This window comes from Phyllosticta capitalensis (assembly GCF_038381095.1).
Source record: "Phyllosticta capitalensis strain CBS 128856 chromosome Unknown BKA78scaffold_2, whole genome shotgun sequence".
Lineage (NCBI taxonomy): Eukaryota > Fungi > Ascomycota > Dothideomycetes > Botryosphaeriales > Phyllostictaceae > Phyllosticta > Phyllosticta capitalensis.
The window spans coordinates 1,138,529-1,159,729 of record NW_027117440.1 but is presented as its reverse complement, the minus strand read 5'-3'; the positions used below and the strand labels follow the sequence as shown (position 1 = coordinate 1,159,729).

General features: G+C 55.6%; 6 protein-coding genes across 6 annotated transcripts; 2 read left to right on the top strand and 4 right to left on the bottom strand.

Moving 5' to 3' along the window:
- Positions 1-1,057: 1,057 nt before the first annotated feature.
- Positions 1,058-3,121, bottom strand: BKA78DRAFT_349748 (uncharacterized protein; the record flags this gene model as incomplete). Its single annotated transcript, XM_066890852.1, has 4 exons — positions 1,058-2,481; positions 2,530-2,657; positions 2,716-2,861; positions 2,912-3,121. 4 exons carry the CDS (start codon positions 3,119-3,121, stop codon positions 1,058-1,060), a joined length of 1,908 nt encoding a protein of 635 aa, XP_066747622.1.
- On the top strand, positions 2,891-3,956 carry BKA78DRAFT_305434 (uncharacterized protein). Its single transcript, XM_066887703.1, has one exon. It carries the CDS (start codon positions 3,133-3,135, stop codon positions 3,574-3,576), a length of 444 nt encoding a protein of 147 aa, XP_066747621.1. The 5' UTR covers positions 2,891-3,132; the 3' UTR covers positions 3,577-3,956.
- Positions 3,957-6,610: 2,654 nt separating this feature from the next.
- Positions 6,611-10,319, bottom strand: BKA78DRAFT_292399 (uncharacterized protein; the record flags this gene model as incomplete). Its single annotated transcript, XM_066886052.1, has 4 exons — positions 6,611-7,036; positions 7,086-8,500; positions 8,556-9,936; positions 9,996-10,319. The coding sequence occupies 4 exons, from the start codon at positions 10,317-10,319 to the stop codon at positions 6,611-6,613; spliced, it is 3,546 nt and encodes a 1,181-aa protein (XP_066747620.1).
- A 1,359-nt stretch (positions 10,320-11,678) lies between these two features.
- Positions 11,679-12,299, top strand: BKA78DRAFT_349746 (RNA polymerase Rpb4 family protein; the record flags this gene model as incomplete). Its single annotated transcript, XM_066890851.1, has 2 exons — positions 11,679-11,991; positions 12,169-12,299. The coding sequence occupies 2 exons, from the start codon at positions 11,679-11,681 to the stop codon at positions 12,297-12,299; spliced, it is 444 nt and encodes a 147-aa protein (XP_066747619.1).
- A 1,146-nt stretch (positions 12,300-13,445) lies between these two features.
- On the bottom strand, positions 13,446-14,170 carry BKA78DRAFT_74730 (uncharacterized protein). The gene has a single exon (XM_066893679.1). It carries the CDS (start codon positions 14,008-14,010, stop codon positions 13,561-13,563), a length of 450 nt encoding a protein of 149 aa, XP_066747618.1. The 5' UTR covers positions 14,011-14,170; the 3' UTR covers positions 13,446-13,560.
- On the bottom strand, positions 14,171-20,533 carry BKA78DRAFT_74729 (uncharacterized protein). Its single transcript, XM_066893678.1, has 2 exons — positions 19,871-20,533; positions 14,171-19,820 (listed from the first exon to the last, which is right to left on the bottom strand). The coding sequence occupies exons 1-2, from the start codon at positions 20,384-20,386 to the stop codon at positions 14,331-14,333; spliced, it is 6,006 nt and encodes a 2,001-aa protein (XP_066747617.1). The 5' UTR covers positions 20,387-20,533; the 3' UTR covers positions 14,171-14,330.
- Between the last annotated feature and the right edge of the window lie 668 nt (positions 20,534-21,201).

Below are 21,201 nucleotides of genomic sequence, written 5' to 3'. Positions count from 1 at the left end.
CATGTGTGACAGACTGGATGGTAAGGAGCAGAGGCGACCAAATAGGGAGAGAGAGAGTGTGTGGACCTACCTATACCCCGGGGAAGACGGAATCGTGATGCATGACGTCATGGCCAACACGTTCGTCTCCATCGCGTGTCGCGTCGCCTGCACCAGCCCAGCCCAGCCCAGCCCAAGCCAGAAAATGAAGTCACCCGAAGTACTGTACAAGACGAGGGACAAGAGTAGACAAGGCTTCCGGCTCGACTGACCCATATGCTACTACTACTACTTCGTGATTCCGAACACTCCAATTGCATTGGACCCACCCAGACTTTGCCCGTGGATTCAAGCCTCCCTCCTACGCACGCGCTACCTTACAATGGAATGAGGGAACCGGACTTTTCCACAATTTCTCCTCTCATTCCTTCTGGGAAGACTTTTGCTCTTCCACCCTCCCGTTCTCCACGCTGACTATAATAGCCCTTGCACACCTAATGGATCGACCCATTTCCATCTCCACCACGCCTCCTTATGCTCGATTCTGAATGAGTTGCGAGTTTCCAGTAGCCTGTCGGCGTGCGTCAAAGAAAAGGGATTCAAAAGCAAAAGACGCGCTGCCAATCTCCTGCAGAGATTAAGAAGTAAGAAGAAACCCAGATGGACAGGTCAAAGATGACAATAAAAAGAATTCTTTCGTTAGACATGACAACAACGACGACGAAAATGCTATGCTAATGCCAAGTAGGCAAATGCAGATGCTTCCTTCCTCCATCCGTGAGAAGGGGATACATGATACGTGATACATGCGTGATGCGTACAGGCCGATATAAAACACACAGTAAAGAGACGCGCCATGCCACCCAGCCACCAGCCATGCTGCATATACAAACACCCCGCCGATATAAAACAAGGTAGTCCTCCTCTTTTGTGATCCCACCTCTTTTTCGCCCGTTTTCGCCCTTTGCCTTTTTGTCCCGTGTCCATTTCCCAGTTCCGGAGACCCGTGCTCATGCTTTTTTGATGGTGTTTTTTGGTGCTTCATGGCCCTCATGCCGCAACTAGACATCTTTTCTCATCACCGCCCACCACTGCTGCCACTAGCACTCCCACTACTCGCACTGCCGCTCTTCCTCCTCCTCTCACGCTCGCCCGCCAAACTGCTCTTCCTCGTCCGGTGCGTCTTGCGGACAGGTTCCGGATGAATTGAGGCCACGCTGTTGCCCATGCTCATCCCGCCCGCGCCCATACCGCTGGCTGCACTCGTGCTCAACGCCGTGCCAGCCGACGCGCTGCGCAAGCCACCGCTGAAAGGGAAGCCGGGGAAGCCAAGGCCTTCCTCTTCCTCCAGGACAGGGGGTGCTGTGGCTGTGAGACTGCCGACCCATTCTTCGGTACGGCCTTGGGTCACGCTGCCTTTGCGTGCTCGGCCGCCAGCAGTGGAAGAGTGGTTGCCCCCTACGCCATTCCCACCGCCAATGCCACCGCCAATGTTGATGCCGATGCCGCCCACGTACGGGCTGCCGGCGTCGGCTGTTGATGTCATGCCCGACACGTCGCCGACAACGACGCTCGCGGCGCGGCTGCGCGTATGCAATCGTGCTTCCTCTTCGCCGCCGACACGGCCAAAGCCTCCCCAGCCGTCAAACTCGGTTGCGAAGCGCACCGATGCTGCCAGGTAGAAGCGGCGGTCCTCACGCCATGTTTGTCCGGCGGCTTGGAAAGATCTGAGTACCGACACGTACGCCACGTCGCCCGAGTAGCGACCCTTGAGGACGCAGTTGGCCACGTCGTGCCAGCCGCGGCCGTCCTCGAGGTCATCGACGAGCTCGTCCTCTGCAGTAGAGGGCGTGCGGAGAGGGGGGCGTAATTGTGCAATGAAGATGGAGAGGGCGAACAGCAGCCACTGGCGGAGAAGGGGAGCGTGCCAGCGGGAGGGGATCAGGGGGATGAGGACGCGAAGGGCATGTGTGGTGGTGAGGAGGGATGAGAGGTAAAAGTCATAGCGGCGTTTTCGGTCGCCTGACGACGACTTGGCGAGGAGAAGGATTGTGGCGAGTTTTTGGGCTTCGGCAAACTGGGCCGTGAGCGATGGTCTGGTGGTGCTGGGAGTCGGAGCAGTAGAGGCTTGAGGAGAGGCGTTTGACGAAGGTGGTGCGGATGCCGTTGGACTGGTAGGACCGCCAGAGTTGCGGCCACTGCTTCCGATCTGCCAGCTATTCCAGTGCTCCAGAATGGCCTCCTCTGCGTGCTCAAAGACGCCCTCGATATTGGCACTGCCGGGGCCGTCGAACAGGTCGTTGAAGCGCTTGTCTACAGCAACGCGCTCGAATATTTCGGTAAGAGATGAGGTAGGGTTGGCGCTTGGCCGGGTATATTTGGGATCGTTGAGGTATTTATGGAGGAAATTATAGTAGCAGCAATTGAGGGCGAGGGCTTCGATGGCGAGGGTGCGGCTTTTGAGTTCGTATGCGTAGCTGAGGTGGACGAGGGGATGTCCGACTGCGATTTGTGAGCCCGAGTCCTGAATCCAATGTGATTCCAACTTACTGCCAGCGACAAAGTTGTTGATCAACGGCTCATCTCCCGCAAACAAGAAATCCTCCAGCATCTTCTTCCAGTCGTAGCTGTACTGGACCAGCTGATCCTCGAAGAAGTCGATGTATGCGCGCTGGTATCTGTGGACACGCCGTCAGCACACGCCCAAGTCGCTGCTCGAGCGACGGTTCGACTCACTCCCTCTTGCCCAAAAAGTCTCTCCAGTCGTATCGTGAAATTTCACCCGGTGCGTCTCTCCACGGCTCGAGCTGCTCCGACTCCTTGTCATAAATCTCGTTCATTTGCTCCGCCGATGCGCCAAACATGTACGCCGCTCCTAGAAGCTGGTTATGTCAGCTCGAGTCCTTGCTTCTCCTTCTTTCTTGTAGCTTACCTCGGCGGTGCCATTTCTGGCCCTCCCCTCTCTGTAAATGACCGAGTGATTGGCATGGTTTGCGCGCAAAAGATGCTTGAGCGTTCGGGGTCGCTTCTCGGCGGCGGTCTCGACATCGTGGATCTCGACAGTAGGTAGCTTGACGGAAGGGCCGGCGCTGCCAACGAGGCCCTTGAGCGAGGGTAGGCGGGGCAGCGAAATGTTAAACATGTTTGTTGTTTATGTTTTTCTGTTTTCGCAGGTGCCTATGCGGGCTTTGCCGCGCGTTGAGCGCAGAAGGATTGCAGGTGGCGACGGGCGGCGAGAAGTGGTACGATGCAGCTCTCTTGTCGTTGAGTGTTGAGGTTTTGGATATTGGTTGGTGTAAGCGATGTCGGCGGGTGAGGCTCTTGGCTGAGATGTTGGGACTTGGTGGTGAGGAAGCGGCGAAAAATGTCTCGGAGCTGAAAGAGGGGTCTTGGTGTTTTGAGGGGGCGCGTGTAGGTGGTTTTGTAGCACAGAAGCGTCGTCAGAGGCGCCCAAAGAGAAGGGTCTGCCGTCGGAGAAGATGGTGGGGTACGGGCGTAGAAGCGTCACTGTACAGATGTACGGTACGACGTGGACAAGCGGACGAGAAGTCTTGGTGTCGCGGACGGGCAAAGGGAGCGGCCAAGCAAGATGGCTAACAAGAGAGACGGTGCTAACGGGTAGCTCGCAAAAGACGGGGTCGTGGTCGCAATCCTTCAGTTGGGGCTAGGTCGGCGTAGCGCAATAAATAATGCGGCAGTCGTGAGATGGATGGGAAAGAAAGGACCGAATGGCAGCCAGCGTCGTCTTTCGGCAGAGTATGGATTGTCTATCTCTTGGTTCAAGGTACATGTATCCTCAGGCACAAATCGAGGGAACAGACGTCGATGACGCAGGGCCCGAATACATGTCTCAGCCTATTCTTTTCCCAAAGCAGCCGACTGAGTGCGCAGTGCGTAGTTGGCCTCGCGGTGGGTTGGGCAGAGGGCGTGGCCCAAGCTGACGCTTCCATGGTCCATCCGTCGTGCCATTGATTCCTCCCGTGACTCTTAATCGAGATGGATACATGTCGGTTGCCCGAAAGAGTCAGCAGCTTAGCTTGGGGAGAGCTCGACGAGTGGTGGTCCTAATCCGATGTAGTCTGTCCTGTGTGGCTACACCCTGACGCCCTCACCATCTTGATCCTACCCAGCAATCGGCCAAAACAAACAACAATCAGCGCATGCGACGCGTCAATTCCATGCTGGCCCCCGTCTTGCACCATCGCGCCCAACCGGAAAATAGCATCGACTTTTTTTTTTTTTTCTTTAAAAAATGCAGACTGGGCTCCGGCCATTAGGTTGGGCTGCCAGGGGTGGTCCTAGCTCCCCATGTGTCCTGCAGGCTACAGGGTCCTCCTCGTCGCTTCTCTCACCTCAGTGACCTCAGCCGAGCAGCGGTGAGATGCACCAGAAAACTGGCACTCTCCAGTCCAGTCCAAACAGCTTAACAATACCTATGTAGCCATGACGATGATGTATCCAATCGACCGAGCTGACGACCACCGACTGGCTGTGAGGTGTTCGCTTCCCCTCCTCTGCTCACCCCACCCATCCTCATCCATCATTGCTTCATTCGTCCATCCCAAGCCTTATCCACCTCCATCCCACCACCAAACCGCACTGACTGGCTTCGGCCGCCCTGCCCTCGCTCCAGCTGAAACGCCGTCCGCCGGCGAATAACGGCAATTCTACCATCCCCCATCTCACCCGTTCAAGCGTCCACCAAACGACCGAGTTCACGCACCCCGCAACGCCCGGGTCTCGCGTGGGTTGGTGCAATGCCTGGCCCGACTGACCCTCGTTGCTCATTGCTCGCCCTATTCCTACCTTCCCTGCCCTACCCTACCTTTATCCACTGCTCGCCCTACTCAACCCCCCCGTCCCATGAGGAGGACCGACTACTCCTGCCAGGTACTACCTACGTAGTGTCTGTAGGTACGTGCGGATACCACTCCTCTTCTGCTCACTAAACCGGTTCTCTCTGCTTCCAGAAGGCCACATCTTGTGAGTCACCACCGTCTACGGACAATCCAGGAACCGATGGGTGGTGGATGGATGGATGGGTACCTGCTGCGAACCCACCTAGGTACCTTCAGCAAGTTCGTGCGTAAGAGTTTCCATTGTATGGCTACCTCGGGCATATCCAGTAGAGCCCACCTCAGCCAACTTCTGAATCCGTCAGCACCTCCAAAGCTGGCTGAAGGACGGATGGGATGGAGCGAGATAGCCGCCTCAGGGTTTTAGCCACAAAACAGCCAACAGCGTCGAGCACGGGCATGCGTTTCATCCGCGACCCGACCCGCCATCCACTCCAGTAGACTACCAAGTAGTGCGTCGTGGCGTTCGTTTGTTGTGAGGTCCAGATGCGACCTACGCCCGTATCTGCCACCGGTAACGAACAACACACGAAACCGCAACCAAGGCAAAGGGGGACGAGGAGGAGTCTTGCTTGTTGGGCCTGGAGGAGCACTGACTGGCTACCAGTCCCTTTTTGTCTTTGATTTTCGAATACACTTCACAGAGGATGGCATGGCGAACATGGTGAATCGAGAAGGCCTCTAGGAGAGACGATTTATTTTTTCTTCTCCTCCGTCGAGGGAGCACACTTGGAAAAAGAATTAAAGCCGCTGCCTGCCTGCCTGCCTGCCAGCCCACCTGTCCGCCTGTGCCTGCGTCTCTGCTTTGCTCGCTTCAACCACAGCCCGCTTGCCTGCTTGCGCGTCTGCCCGGCCTTGCCGCTTTGTGACCGCTTGTCTCATCTTCTTCCCTGGCCCGTCTGCCTGCTCGACCAATTCCCTCCTTGCTTGCTTGTTTGCCGCTTCCAAGGTAGTGGTCATCGCCGAACAGCTCGACAGGAACAGACCAGTCGAAGGGAGGGAGGGAGAAGAAAGAGAAAATGAAAAAAGGATAGTGTTGGTGTCGAGGGTGGGGAGGAGAATAAGGAGAAGAGAAGAAGAGCGAAAGGGGGTTCCAAATGGAGAAAAAGGAAGAAAAGACTCCCTAGCGCGAGAAGAAGATTAAGCTTTAGAAACGACAAGTGGAGAGAGGACAACGAAAAACAAAAAAACGAGGAAAAAGGAATCAAGGCAGGCGACGAACAAGGTCCCAAAATGTCGCCTGTTGTCCGTCTTGTGATGTGCCGGTGAAAGAGCAAACCTGCGTCGGAGAGAATATCCAGAACCTCTCCTCGCCATGCATCCAGCACGACATCCACACGTCCACAACACCCGCATGCTGCTTCGCTTGCAAAGTGCTTGCTGGACGCATGTCTCCCGCTCACCGCGATTGCTGCGGCGGCTGAGAACCCAAAACAAAACGAAAGACGAGCGAAGACAGTGTCGACGACAGGAAAACGGGACCAAACCGGGACCCTTCACTCCGCCCCAAGTATCCACCCGCAACCCCATCCATCCTTTCCATGTGCATGCCACGACAAATCCACAACAATCCAGCAAGCACAAAAAGACAAAAGCAAAACTCCAGGGCTACTACAACAACACACAACCGTTGGTGAATTTTTTGCCGACCGAAGAGAGACCCGTTTCTCAATGCAAATCAAACCCATGTCCGCCGCATCCCCCCTGCCCTGCTGTTTTGCTGGGGCCATCTTCTTTTGTTTGCTCGCTCATGCTGCTACCCCCTGGAAATTACATTAACCTGCTCCTGTTGGAGCGACCGGGTTCTGCCTTTGCGGATATTGTGACGGTCCGCCAGGTCGGTACTGGCTTTGCCGATTAGGCGACCCTCGGTCGCTGCCATGGCTCTCTGTTGAGCCCGCCGGGTTGATGTAAGCTGGCTTGGGGTACGCCAGGGCCTCATTGTTGGATGACTGGCCGTCACCCACGTGTCGGACCGACGACTCGGCGTGATATGGCGACGGGTCGGTCTCGATGCGAGCGACGACGGGGGCCGACGACCGGTTGCCTGAGTTGCCGGTGATGGGTTGACCGCTGTTCACACTCGCTTGCGGAATCTTGCCCATCTCGCCTACGCGCTTCAGGATCTCCTTGGTCGTGAGTTCAGCACTCAGGTCGAACATATTCGAGTCTGCCAAGATGGACTGGAGCTCTTCGGGAACCTGTGAACCGTTAGCAGAAGTGTAAAGATCATAGACTGAGGTAGCTTACTTCGCACATGGAGTCGTTGCACTCGATCAAGGCATGTACAGCCTCGATTGCAAGGAAACTTGCCTCCATGTCGGGGCTCTTAACGTTGGGGTAAAGAATATTGGGGGCAATGACTGTGGCCAAGTTGTGAATGTCCATCTTGCTGCCGGTGTCTTCGTCAACGGCGCAGAAGGATGACACCCAATTCAAGAATGTGAATAAAACCTCCATCGTATCACGGTGTACCTTGGGCAAAAGACAGCACGTAAGGTGGAGTACCCGCCGGCGCTTGTCTTCGTCCTGGATCTTTGCGCCGGTGATGAAGAGCTTGTGGAGCTTGAATGTCATGACGGGATCGGGCAGCTCACGCAGGAACTTCTTCAGCAGAGCTGCGAGGTTGACAGGGCTTTCGCGGGTCAGATCGACCGCGTCTCCACCCTTGCTGTCGATTTCCTCGCTGAGCTCGCGCAATCTCTTGATGTTGCCGTTCTTGCGGAAAACACCCTCGACGGACATGTCCATGTGTCGCATTGCCGAAACGGCGTCTTGGACGAGGGCGGGGACCTTGAGCGTACCGGGGCCTACGCAGTCGGTTGATTCGGCGCCATCCTTTTCGACGACGTACTCCAGGCTCTTTCCAAAGACACCGCCCTTCTTCTTGCCGCCCTTGGGCTTCTCGTTGTTGTTACCACCCTTAAAGGCCTTGCCGAACTTGTTCCAGAAAGTTGGTCTCTTCTGATTTTCTATCAGTTCGAGGAGCTCCTCCTGGTTGAAGTGACCTTCGAGCAACGGCTCCATGGTGAGGACGGCGACATGGCGGACGATGAAGTATTCAAGAGCAGTGAGCTCCGAGAAGTATTTCTTGCCATAGTGGCCTTCACCAGCTGCGGCCTTCTCCAGTTCTTGCCCTCCAGATACATCGCGACGATGTCCGTTGACGAGCTTGGCCCTGGGTTCACGACCGGTCAGATGGACGCCGGCGTACTTGGCGGCATTTGGTCTCTGGTCCTTTGCTTGCTCGGCGGCAATAATCCGGGGAATGTCGTCAAGGGCGATGCCCCCGTTAGTACCAAACGTGAGGGCACCCCCTTCGTTCGGATCACGTCCTTGCTCAATGGTCATGCCGGGCTGGGTTTGGCCGGCATTTCCTGTTGATCCGGGGCGAACGCCTTCGGGGCCGTCCATTACTCTCGAGGTTCGGGCGCGCTTCATCGTGTTGGACAGGTGCTTGTCGAGACGAGTCGACCGTAGCCGTCGAATATCGCCGAGCGTTTGTTCGTACGACGAGGGCGTGGCCGTCTTGTCCTGCACGTTTTGTCCGTTATAAGACCTTGATCTTGTATCTGAGCGGAGAAGGGGTGGCTCAACAGCTTCTGCTCCGGGCGGAGAAATCCGGTGACCACTATTTGAATCATAGTTGGCCAAGTTCGGGTCGTCTGCAGGGTCGGTTAGCCGGGGATCAATTGTCGTTGAGTGCTGCCCTTGGCTTACCTGATGTGTGCGGCAGCGCGCCGCTTGTGCGTAATGTAGCCAGAAGACGAGAGTGTGCAACTCGCAAAAGGTGAACGTATTGCCGCAGCCGCGTAACATGCACAAAGCCATCCTCAGCGTCCGAAACATTGGCAGAGCAGGGTATGCAAAGAAGTCGCTCGTGGACGCCGCTCCATCTAGCCTCTGGCGAGTCTCGGAGGTCTTTGTTGCAGTTTTGGCAGGCCATGCAGGCAATGTGGAAGACCCTGTGGCCCTTTCTCATGCACTTGTCTTCTACTGGCTTGTCGCAAACGGGGCAGGTGTCTGCCGTTCGTTGCACCAGTAATGCGGACTCGTTGCTCGAGTCGGTCTGGCCGTCTTTTTCAAGCTTGGGCTCGAGCGCGTTGATGTGGTTCATGAAGCTGGTCAACCCGTGTGCTCTCCCCGTCTCACGCTCCAGCTTCAAAGCGCCTTGGAGACAAATCCGGATGAGGAGCTTCAAGTAATGGGCCAGACCCGTGACCAGCGACAACAGCTCTTGGGTGACGCCTAGTCTGCGCACGCCCGTGTCTTGGGATTGGGCTAGAAGCTGGAAGAAGGCAACAACCTTTTTACACAGCAGCTTGGCCTCGCGCGAGTATGAAAGCCCTGCAAGCATTTTAGCATCAGCTGAGACGACTGCGGCGGAAGATGACGCACCCTTGGGTGTTTGCTCAACCAAAAGCCGATCCAAGTCGTCAGCCGCTTCAAAAAGCAGGTCTATGTGGACAATGAATCGTCTCGCGGCGAGCACCCCGTCGAAATAAGCGCCATTGCTAACGTGGAGCAGCATGTCCGAAATGCAGGTCGCAGAGCGCTCCTCGAACGCGGACAGCGTCTTCCAGATCCAGTTGACCTTTTCTTCCACGCGTTCCTCTTCCACACGTACTTGCTTCCTAAGCTCGACGTTGTCCTCCTCTTCGGCCCGCGCCTTTTCCACCACAGGCAACCCCGACGAATGAAGGCGGACATTCCAAAACTTGTGGATCATATAGCACTCCGGATGCCAGTGTTGGTTCTGTCCATTCCGGAAGATTTCGACAAACTGTTTCAAAATGGCGGTCTGACAGCCGTTACAGCGCTGGGCAAACCGGGTGGAATAATGAAAGTGACAATATACACTGCCGTCGTGCTCGTAGTAGCTGTCCTGCGCTCCGAAGACGGTGGGACACACGGAACAAGTAAAGTGTTCAATGTGGTATTTACGGTCCAGAGCTGTTATGTATGAGCCGCGCAAAGCGCCACCGCAGTCGTAGCAGAGCAGGTCGAGCCGGCGGAAATAATCCGTCTCGCAGAGGGGGTACTGATTTGGACCCTGGTCAGGTACGGGGAAGAACTTTGATGCTACGATCTTGTCGCAGTCCTATAATTGTGTCAGCAGATACGAGAACCAAACGCAAAGACGGACAGAGTATAACTGACATGGCACGTGAAGCACTCCAGGTGGAACGTATCGCCAAGCGCCCTGACAAACTGTCCAGTCAGATGGCCTTTGCACTTTCCACAAGTGCGCGAGCCCGAGGGTCTTCGCGAGCCGTTGCGCGACCTCTCTCGCGACGTGCTAAGCGCGCCGCCATCGGCATTGTCTCGTCCGCGGGAGCGCACCTCTGAGCGCTCGGCGGGAGGATCCCCTTGAGGAGGAACGGTGTTTGTGTTGTTGGCAGCGTCGCCGGGAGCGCCAGGCAGAGTGTCTTCAGGTGGGCCTAGGCCATCTCTTGACGGCGTACCCTCTGAAGGGGTTGCCATGATGTGACCCCAGCACCCCTAATGCGCGCACGCTATGGACCCTCTCGGCGGTGGTGGTCGTCGGAAGGTGCGAGATGGAGGAGAAGGCCGACAGAGTCGCGGTGGATGGAGGAGGTAGACGGTACGGGCCGTGAGATTCTCTCAGAGGGCGTGGTGGTGGGCGGCTCGGAGGAGGCAGCGGGAGTGCGGAGAGGAGTAGGCGGGCGCAGCTTGGCGAAGGTTTGGCGGGAGGATGGAAGTCGGAGAGGCTTTCAGGGAGCTCTGGGGGAAGTCGAGGACGAGGTGGACTGGAGCTCCTGAGGCGATGGACACTAACATGGGCGGTGTTATTGTTGCGCCGGCGAGTTGTCGGACCCTCGACTTGTTGGTCGTGTCGTCGGTTGGAGAGATCCCTGCAGGGGAAAGGGAAGCGGGAGAGTAGAGGCTGAAACGAGCGAGCGCGACGAGACGGCCGCCGCCATGCACCAGACAGACCAGCACCAGCACCAGCGCGACTGCAGCACGTCTCGCAGGCTTGTTGGTGGAGCGCACGGCACGGCACGGCAGCGGAGGTAGAGCTGAGGTAGCTTGTAGCTTGGATGTATCAACTGTCGACGGGTGTTGATGTTGGAAAGCGAAAGGGGACGGACGAGAGGTGTTGTTGTTGGTGGCAGAAGCTACGACAGAAGTGGTGAAGGGAAGAGGGAGAGGAGAGAAAAGAGAGTACGAGGAACTCAGGTCTACTCCCTGTCGGTCTGTAAGGTCAGGTAGATTGAGATGACCGTGCTCTGGGCGTGTTGATCCATGAGCTTGCGGTGCCCAGCTTAGCGACTCGAATGCAGTTGAAGCTGTACAGGAAACACTGGCTGCATGAGTGATTCATTTGGGGTGCATCTGTGGTTCTCCTTGCGCTATTGCTATTCGCATGGAAAAACAATCCGAATTCTGTGTCCTCCTTCAAAGCGTACCTACATGTACATTCTACATGTACATGCAATTAAGATTACCTACCTCCTACTATACCACCGTGCCTACAAACAGGGAGTCGACATGGCTTCTGTTCAGGGGCCCGCCGCACGCTCGCAGGGTCGCCGTCGCCATGTGCGCTTCCATTAAGCTTCCCCACAGAGAGGCCCTGGATTTGGATTTTTGGAATCTTCGAATCGAAGCCGTGTGTAATTCTCTCGCGTCCGACAGCGCTGGTGTTGACATGGTGATACCCCCAGGGCAGTCGGCCACCACTTTCACGCCCGCCTGTCTGTGTCGCTTGCTCGGCCGCGCCGCCGCCGCCGAACCCATGGAAAGCTTCAGCACACAGAGCCGCAAGCCTGCCCTCCTCTCTCTCCACTGCACCTTAATCCAACTTCAACACCAACCACCATGGGCTACACCCAGCGCCGCCGCCGTCCCAAGGGCGAGGGAGCCGGCGACGAAGAGGCCGGCCAAGAGTTGAAGCTGGGCGAGTTCCAAAACGTCACCACCTTGACCCTGTCCGAGGCCCGCTTGATCATCGACGCCATTGTCGAGCACCGCAAGAAGCATAACATCGCCCTCAACGAGACCGAGACTCTGACCAAGATGCGCGCCTACCTCGACGTCTTCAGCCGCTTCAAGGACCGCGACGATTGTGATAGCATCGACAATCTGCTGCGCACCCGCAACGACCTGGCCGGGTTCGAGAGGAGCCAGCTCGGTACGCACCTACGCTTCCCTCCCTCCCCCTGTGATACGTGTTCGCCCGCAATTTGCGTCGCCGCGCGACTCGACCTGTTGGCCCGCCGGCCGCAGCATTGCTTGCGTCGCGCATCACGAGGCACTACTGGACTCGAGAAAGGCTGACGCTGATGACTGACGTTGGCGTCGTGCACAGGTTCCCTCTGCTGCGACAACGCCGAAGAGGCAAAGACGCTGATCCCCTCGCTGGTCGACAAAATCTCCGACGACGACCTCCAGCAGCTGCTCCTCGAGATCAACCGCGTGCGCGCCATGAATAGCGAGTGAGCGGCCGCTGCCGCCCCAGCGCACCGCTGCCCACCCCAGCCCGTTCCCCCGGCTTACCTTAACGTTTTTGTTGCTATTAAAAGAAACACGACCACGAACCACGACCACGAATACCCACCTCCAAACTTGGAAACACGGCCAAACGGGTACCATTCCTGCGGTGGCCAACACGACATATGCGCGGTGACGATGACATGACATAGGAGGGTGAGGAAGATGATGGCAAAAACTGGGGGCGAGTCAGTGAGGATTAGTTGGGGAAAAGTCCACAAATACACTGGCCGGGAGGATGGACCCGGATCAAACTGCTGTCTTTTTCGTGCTCCGCGGGGGTCCTTTGACCGCTCATCTGGGTTAAAAAGAACAGGCGGGCAAGGCACAGCCGCTTCAAGGTCGATGATCTGCGCCATCCAGTGTTGCACCAACGCTGCACAGCCACGCCAACAGGAGCATGAACCTGGGCACAAAAAATGGACATGGTCCCCTCGACTGCATTTTTTGAGAGAAGGCCACGGCGAGCATGAACACCTTGGATTGTTGCGTTGTGCAGGCGGAGGCGATGGGTGGTGGCGATGATGGGCGTTGCCACATGAAGATCTCGCATCTGCATCCCCAAAAGATTTTCTAGTTCTATTCTTTAGATGAGAAAAGACGAATGATTGATTGCGCCTGGATGCTTGGTTTCAGTCAATATTTGTAAAAATTTCGATGCATTTCTAAATAATCTTCGATCTGATTGCGTGACGACCGCTTATTCCCCGTATGAATTTCCAAAGGATGACGAGAGCCAACTTTCTCCGCAAGAAACTTGATCGACTCAGATTCAAGAGACCGTTTGAGCTGTCCTCTGGCTATGTACGGGGAAGAACCGCAACCACTCCCAACCCAGCGGGCCAGCAGCAAGGTCGTGTGGATTTGACAATACTTCGACTTCCGCTCACCTCACAAGCAACTCGTCTGAAAACAAACCCAATTAATCCTCGGAATCTTTCCAAGATCTGGCACGTTGACATACTAGCCACTGTGCTCATTCAGATCAATTGGATTCTTTTTTGGCAACTTCAATTTCCACACGACTCTGGATTTTGACTAAACTACACTACCCGCAGGTGGTATTTCACAGCCTCCAACCTATCCATCCCAGCTCATTTCATCACAAAGGCCAGAGCCAAGGTCAGCCTAAACACGTCTCTCCACTTCGACAAAAACAAACACAGAGTCGAGGGGTTGGTTCGGGAGTTGCAAGTTTCAGCAGCTACAGCTACAAGAACAACAGCGAAAACAAAAAGGGAAGAGAGAAGAATACACACGGAGAAACCCACCAACACCACGCTATACCGCTCAAAGGGGTTTCAACAACAAAAGAAGAAGAAGAGGTGCGCTCTCTGTGGGCACACAAAAGAGGAATCAAGAAGAAGAGGAAGAAGAAGAAGAACTGGAGGGGCCCAGCAAGCAGGCCCAGCAGAGAAAAGAGGAGAGGAGCAGTTTTCGAACAAAGGAAAAAAGAGGTCGGAAAAAGCAAATTTTGTCGAGTGTCAGTCAGCGAGAGGAAGGAACATGAACGATCCGAGGGACAAGACAGTCTAAGTACGGGATGGAGAACTTTCAGAGAGGCGAGGGGCGAGAGGAGAGACGAGGCGGGACGAGGGTGTTGGAAAAATGGGAGACCAATCTTTTTCGCAATGCGCCATGCTGAAGCATCGCAAACCATGATCCAAACAACCGAACAGCCAACCAATCGCCGCAACTAGCCCCAAGCAGAGCAAGAAAAAAGACGTTCAAGAAAACACACGAGGCGGAGGAACAAAAGAAAGAGATTGGAGATCGGTATTCAGTTTCGTTGTCTTTTTTTGCGGATTTTTGGTCTTGTTCTTTTTCAAGAGAAGTTTTGTGGTAACAAAACAACAGGACGAGGGCGAGTATGTAGGTATGGCACCTTTCGAGATGCTGGTGCCGTTTGTTGGTTGTACAATCGACTCTTCTTCGTCGCTGCTGCCTATTCTCAAACCCCTGCCAAACAGTTTACAGTATTCACGCGCCCCTACAGCTTCTTGAGGGACTACTTGTCCCGGATCCCTTGGGCGTAGGATCCAGATCAGCACCCAACTCTGACGAGTGACTGGCCTTTGGTGTGGCCTCGGCGTCAATGTCTTGATCCTGATCCATTTCGATTTCTTTGACAGTGTCGCCGGGCATGCGAGGCAGCATTTCGGGCGGCGTGATGGAAATGTTTGTTGGCGATTTTCGGGGCTTCAGGTAGCCATCGTCAGTGCGCTTTCCTTCAGCGATCTGACTAGGAGAACTGGAAGGCGGTCCAGCCGACGCGAGCGTTGTCGGGGGAGAATTCGGGGTTTGATCTGTTGGCTGCGAAGTTGGTGGCTTGGGTGCGGTGCTAGGCGTCTGCTCTTCTGTTATAGCAGGTGGGGGACTCGACATCGTTTCCGTGATTGCCCCTATGGCAGCCATGTCTTCCACCGAGACCACGCTGCCATGACTGTTTGTACGCATCATTTCCACACCAAGTTTAGACGACCCACGGGCTCGACCAGACTTTGAAGTCGGGCTCTTAGCACGCGAGGCCTGGTTACTGCCCAATTCTTCGTCCTCATCGTCTCCAGACTCGGCAGATTCGTGTTTGTGCTTTTCAAGCGAACGCCGTTTGGCGTTGATCTGTTCCGAAGATCTTTGCTTTCTTGGGACTGGCGACGGATGCTCCAAGGTCGCCGGTGCAGAAGCTTCTAAACGGAGAGGAGTAACATCTGGAAGAGGTCGGATGAAGTTTTTCGGCTCAGCAGTCTGCTCATCTGAAATTCCGAGTCCACCAAATGCGCGCGCAATGTCACGGTCCCTCCACTCATCGGTTGGTTGGCGCGAGATGACGACCGGTACGTCGTCACGGTTTTCATTGTCGCCAAAAATGCTTGAACTGATTGAGTCTTCTCGACTGGAACCGCGGTAGCTTCCTGATGGCACAGGTGCAAAGCCTGACGAATTGGATGTTGGGCTGTCATCCAAACGCGACGACTCCTGGCGCAGACTCGAGGTTGGGAATGCAGGCAGCATCGCTGGAGTCCAGTTTGGTGGCGGCGGCTTCCATTGGCAAAGACGTCCAATGACCTCGGTCAACTTCGCGATGGTAGGCGGTTTCTCGATCAAGGCGTCGAAATGATGTGGTGCCTGCAGCTCTTTGAGGTATCCTGTGACAGCCACGATGGGAGTGTGGCTGTTTGGATTGCGCGTTTCTCGAATCATCCTGGCAACATCTGCTCCGTTGATCTGTGGCAGGCGATATTCCATCATGATGATATCGAACTTGACTTCGCTCATGGCGTAGCGCATAGCTTCGGGTCCAGTCTGGACAGGAATCGTCCGGCAGCGTAGCTTTTCCAGAAGCTTTTCCATGACCAATCGGGAAACAGGGTGATCTTCGACAACAAGAATGTCCAGCGGCCTGAAAAAGGGGCCATCTGCAGCGATGTGCGATAGTCTCCTTGTACTTTGTCGCCTTCTGTGTACTCGAAGCAGTGCTTTTTGTCTAGACTCCTCCGTGTCGGACGAAGAGGGTGAAATGTCAAAGACCTGGCTCCTCCTCTTGTGCTGCGTATGTTGCGGCGGTTGAGCCTCGACGTTGTCCTCTTGGGACCCAATTGTGTGTGACCGGGCCCGAGGAGATGAGAAAGATCCACCATGCTGTCGCGGAACTGCACTGGCTGATTTGGTTTCCGGAGGCATTGGAGCCCCTGGCGTTTTGACAGGCTTGATTGGAGATGGTCCCGTCAACTTGAGACTTTGGGACATTTTAGGTGCGTCGAAGAAACTTCCAGGCTGCAAAGATCCGCTGTTGCTTGTTGGTTGAAGGGAAAGAGACGACGCGCCGCTGGATGTTTTTCTTCTTTCATGATGCTGACCTGTACTGAACGAGACGAGAAGTGGTGATGAAGGCTGCGATGCTCTGCTTGGCGAGGAGCTGACTTGGCTGACAGCTGGAGATCCTGGTCTTCCGCCCTTGCCTGCAGTGGACTGCGTCCTCTTCAAACCTGGCACTTGACCCATTGGGCTGGAGTCCAGCGATGGTGTCGGAGAGCTCACTGCAGGCGAAGTTACCGTCGAGGGCGGCTTCGTCTGTGCTTGCATGGCCTCGGCGCGGAGCTTTTGGATGACGTCCTTGTTGGCCTTCTCCAGCACTGGAAGATTCTTGAAAGCAAAGGCCCCAAAGTCGTCGGTTCCCATGGGCTCACTCAGCCTTCTGCTCCTACCTTCACGGACGTGAGGGGGTATATGCAGTGGCATCAAGCTGCGCTTTGCGGAATTGACCTGGACTTGGGATTTAACGCGAGACAAGGCATCATGAGGCCGCTCAGGATAGTCGGCTCCAGGAGTTCCGGCAGGCGACGATGTCTGATCCTCAAACTCGGCAGCAAAGTTTTGCATGGTTGCGCCTCTCGCATCAAAGTACTCGGTGTCTTCAGGGTTTTCCGAGGCTGGGACGAACGAGGCTTCATCATCTCGGAGCGTCTCCCAGTTGACATCAGCAAACCAAGGGTGGCTGCGGATTTCCTCCCCTCCGCTGGCGTATTTGTCGTCCATGTTGGCACCGAGTCGCTTGCTGGGGTCAGTGCACATCAGGCGGTTCATCAAATCTTTGGCCTCTTCAGAGACCTCGTACTCATCTTCGGGCGGCCAGTCGATCTTACGCTCGAGAATGTTTTGAAAGACCTGGTCGGGCGTCTCGGCGTGGAATGGAGGGTATCCGTAGAGACATTCGAAGAGGATGCAGCCAAGTGACCACCAGTCGCTCACCTCATCTTGTCCGCTTCCGTTGATGGTTTCCGGTGCAAGGTAATCAGGAGTGCCGACAAATCTGCGATTGCTGTCTTCGGGATCGAACAAGGCCATGGGAGGGGGAAGCATGGTAGATGTCGAAGGGGGAGTTCCTGTATGCATCGCAACGCTAGAGTGGCTCACAGTAGGATGGAGCGCGTAAGGATCTGGAGAGACACCGTCCCCTTCACTCATGTCGACCTCTTCTTCTATTGGTGAGCGTTTGGGGTTCCCCGGAAATAGTTCATCAGCGATCGAAAACCTACGGAACATGTTCTGGAATGCTTCGCTCTCTGCGCTGTCGCTACGGTGGCCTGAGGTCCGCCTGGACGGCTCCCGTGTGGGCTCTCGAGAGAGGCTGAAATACGAGGGCTGGTTAAGCTCACCAGCCATCGCAGGCGTCAAAGCAGGCGTATTGGATGGTGAAGGCTGCGAGCCTTGCATGTCGAAAGATGCGGATCGCGAGGACGTCACGGAAAGTGCCCTATGGAAAGGACCAGTCTTGAGGAGATCTGGCGCCTGCTCTTCCGGTTTGCTGTTCAGCGCTCTTTTTTGTCTGCCAATCAAACCCATTCGGGACAATCCGAAATCAGTCAGCTTGAGATGGCCCTTTTGGTCGATGAGCAAGTTGTCGGGCTTGAGATCTCGATGCACGATCCCGCGGCTGTGCAAATGCTCGACCCCCAAAACAACTTCTGCAAGGTATTTCTTTGCCCAGTCTTCCGGCAGGGCGCCAAGGACCTTGATGAGGGACGCGCAATCGCCGCCGTTCAGGTACTCCATGACAAGGTAAAGATAGTCTTTGCTGGAAAAAGTCCAGTAAAGTTTCGCGACGAAATCACTCTCACCCTGCCACATCATGATGGCTCGCTCGGCTTTGACGTTGGTGACTTGGTTTTTGGCAACCATGTCTGCCTTTTTCAAGACCTTGATGGCAAAGTAATCACCAGTCGACTTTTTCTTCGAGAGGTAGACGCTGCCAAAGGCACCTTTACTGATTGGCTTGATGATTTCAAAGTCCTTGATGGATGGCGGCTGAGCTCTTGGCTGAGGGTTACTACTGGGTATCAAACGAGGCGACACAGGAGGTCTTGCTACGTCAGAACCGGCAGTTGATGATTGACGGCGATGGTGGTGCGGATGGTGCTGAGCTAGAAGAGCCGGAGAGGAGATTTCGCTTGTCGAGAGCACAGGAGATGTAATTGGGGAGTGCAACGCATCAGCGCCTATTGACATGCGACTCCTCGTCATTCTCAAGGGTGACGAAGGCTGCTGCATGTTACTCCTAGCCGGGGAGTGTTGGCGGCTGGACATGACGCTCGGAAGAATTAGACTTTTGCGCTTGCGCTCGCGAGAACTTGCTACTCTGCTAAGTCCAGCTTCTGAGCTTGGAGAATCTGCACGTCCATGCCTTGACATGACCGAAGACCTCACACTCGTGTCGCTCTCAGCCCCCGCATCGCTTTCGAAATGCATCGAGGCACGCTTGCTTTGAGACTTGACACTCATGGTGCCAGCATGTGATCTTGGTGTTTGACTTCCACGTGGACTACTAGACCTGGTCGATGACGCAGCAGCAGATGAGGGCCTCCTGTCGAAACGTGACGATAACGACAGTTCGGAAGTACTTCGCAGGGCTTGGCTCATACTCGACGGATGATCCGGAAGTGAACACGGGAAAAGGCCTTCCTCCTGTTGGAGCTCCGGCGGATCAGCATCAATCGGAGTCTCCTCGGGCTCTATCTGGCTTGCGGTATCTGAGGATGAATCAGACAACTCGCCGCGTGCATATCGCCCAGCTTTTTCAAGTGCCTCCTCTATGCATTCTTGTACAAGATCTTCAAACTCGATGCGAATGCGCTCAGAGTACTCGAGAATGTGACGATAGCGGAAAATAGCTTCGACCTTGGCTTTGCAAAACTTGGCGGTGTCCTCACATAGAGCCATGAGCCCTTGCTCGCCGTCGTTTGTTCCTATGCTTGGAGATTGCCATTGCAAGACCTGAGAAATGCGATTTTCGGACTGAGGCGATTGAGTCCTGAGCTCCGTTGGGAATTGCTGGGTGCGAGTCTCCTTTATGGCCGGTGTGTTGATTTCCAGAGATGTGTCGCACAAGTCGAGCACGAGCTCAACGATTCGCGAAATGGGGCGCCGTACAGCGAAAGAACGCCCTCGACGGTGGCCGACAGCAGTGCGTTCTCGGGAGCTTGACGGGGGCGATGCTGGCGAAGCTCGACCAGAGGAGAGTCCCGATGACGGCGTTGAAGTGGGGGAAATGGGGAGCCCTTTGTACTCGGCAGACAGTGCAGCGGGTTGTGGACTCAGGCTCAAATCTCCCGCTGATGTTGCACGAGTGGCACGCATCGAACTCGCCTCGAGGGCGTCGAGAACTTTGACAATGGCGTTCCGATGCTCTGCCAGATTCTCTTGGGCCATTTGCACTTCCATTTCGGCCTTGTGTTCCTGCAGGCAAAGCTCCGTGTGCTTTTCGAACCACCATGGTGCAATGTTCCTCTCGCAAATTCGACACAGCACTTGTGGAGGAGGTGGATGAGCCGCTGGATCATCAGCACCAGCTTCTGCAAGTTCGGTCAAGTAGCGTGCTAGGACTTCGGCGCCGACTCCGAGCGAGTTGACCAAGATTTCCGGAAGATCAATAGTCACTTCTCGGATGACTGAGGGCCTCATCATCCAAATGGTCTAAACAGTCAGCTAACGGCCAAAGGCGCACTGCGACAGGATTGACTTACATGGCCGTCCTCGCCAGATACGGGGTTGTACGACATGATACCCTGCGCCTCGAGGTTCAAAGGAACGGGCTCGGGCGTCTCGGACTGTTCAAGGACAGAGTCGTCTTGCTCATCTGATGTCTCATTCTTTCGCAGCTTGGAGGCCGGACCCATGGCTATGGAGAACCGGATCAGTCGGCTCCTCGCATCATTGTTTTGCATCTTTTCAACAGCATCGGCAAACGCATGCTTGTTCCCAATGAGCAGGTCTTCAATGGGCTTTCCAACGACACTCTCTGGCTCCGTTCCAACAACATCTTTCCACGAGGGACTGACGGAGCGAATGGTGCCGTCCAAGTTGAGATCGACCAACACATTGAGGGTCTGCTCTGCAGCCTCTCTGAGTTGTTCCATCTCGTGGCGATTGCTCTGGCTAAGGGTCCGCTGCATGGGGATGGAGCGTTGATTCGCACCAGCCTCGAGCTTGAGGGCTGTGACGGCCGGCGGGGCCAACGAGGGTTTCTGGGGGGTTTCCATAGCGAAGGGTGGCAGCGTGTACGAATGGGCGAAATCGAGGTTGGCAGCGAGCGGAGGCCGTCCTCCTCTGGCCGTCTCCCCAGGCCGTGCCGGGAGGAAGGCAGGCGAAGTCGGTGATTATGCGGCAGTGGAGAGACAGACCATCATGACAGAATCGCGATGGGTCTAGGAGTGGAGTGGAGGAATTGCCAGGCGGGAGCCCGGGAGAAGGGTGGCAGGCGAGGTTGCGTCGTGGTAGAAGTCGGGAGGCGGAGTCGCAGGAGAGGTGTTCGGCGAGCGAGGGGCGAGAGGACGATCAGACGGCTTGCAGCATGGCCAGGTTGGAGGGCTTGTGTCGCACAGGGACGATGAGGAGGAAGTGGACGGTGTAGGGTTGAGTGGACAGCGAGGTTGTAATATGGAGGGAGCGAATTTCTGAGTCGCGGGGCTGCCGCTTTACCTTGCGCCAAAACAGCACCCAGCACCTGGCAAGCCTGGCTCTCTGCGTAACTAGCGCGTTGCTCCGGGCCTCCACCACATGACCGCTGTGGAAGGCACTAAAACAAAGCCAGACGGTCGAGAGTCGTGCATCAAGTACAAAGCGAATCGTATTTTGTGCTGTGGCTACATTGCATCCAGTTGTTAGTTGCTGCACGTAATAATAATCCTCTGCCTTTGCTCTCAGAGGCCTCTACACGTTGACTTCCAGTACCTCCAGTCCTCAGATCGCCGACGCTCGCTCCAAGTGCCAGGCGGTCGATCTGGCGCCATGATTATCCAGCATGGCAGATCGTCTGGAGGCCGTCTTTCTGTCTGTCGTCGTCGTCTCAGTTTCA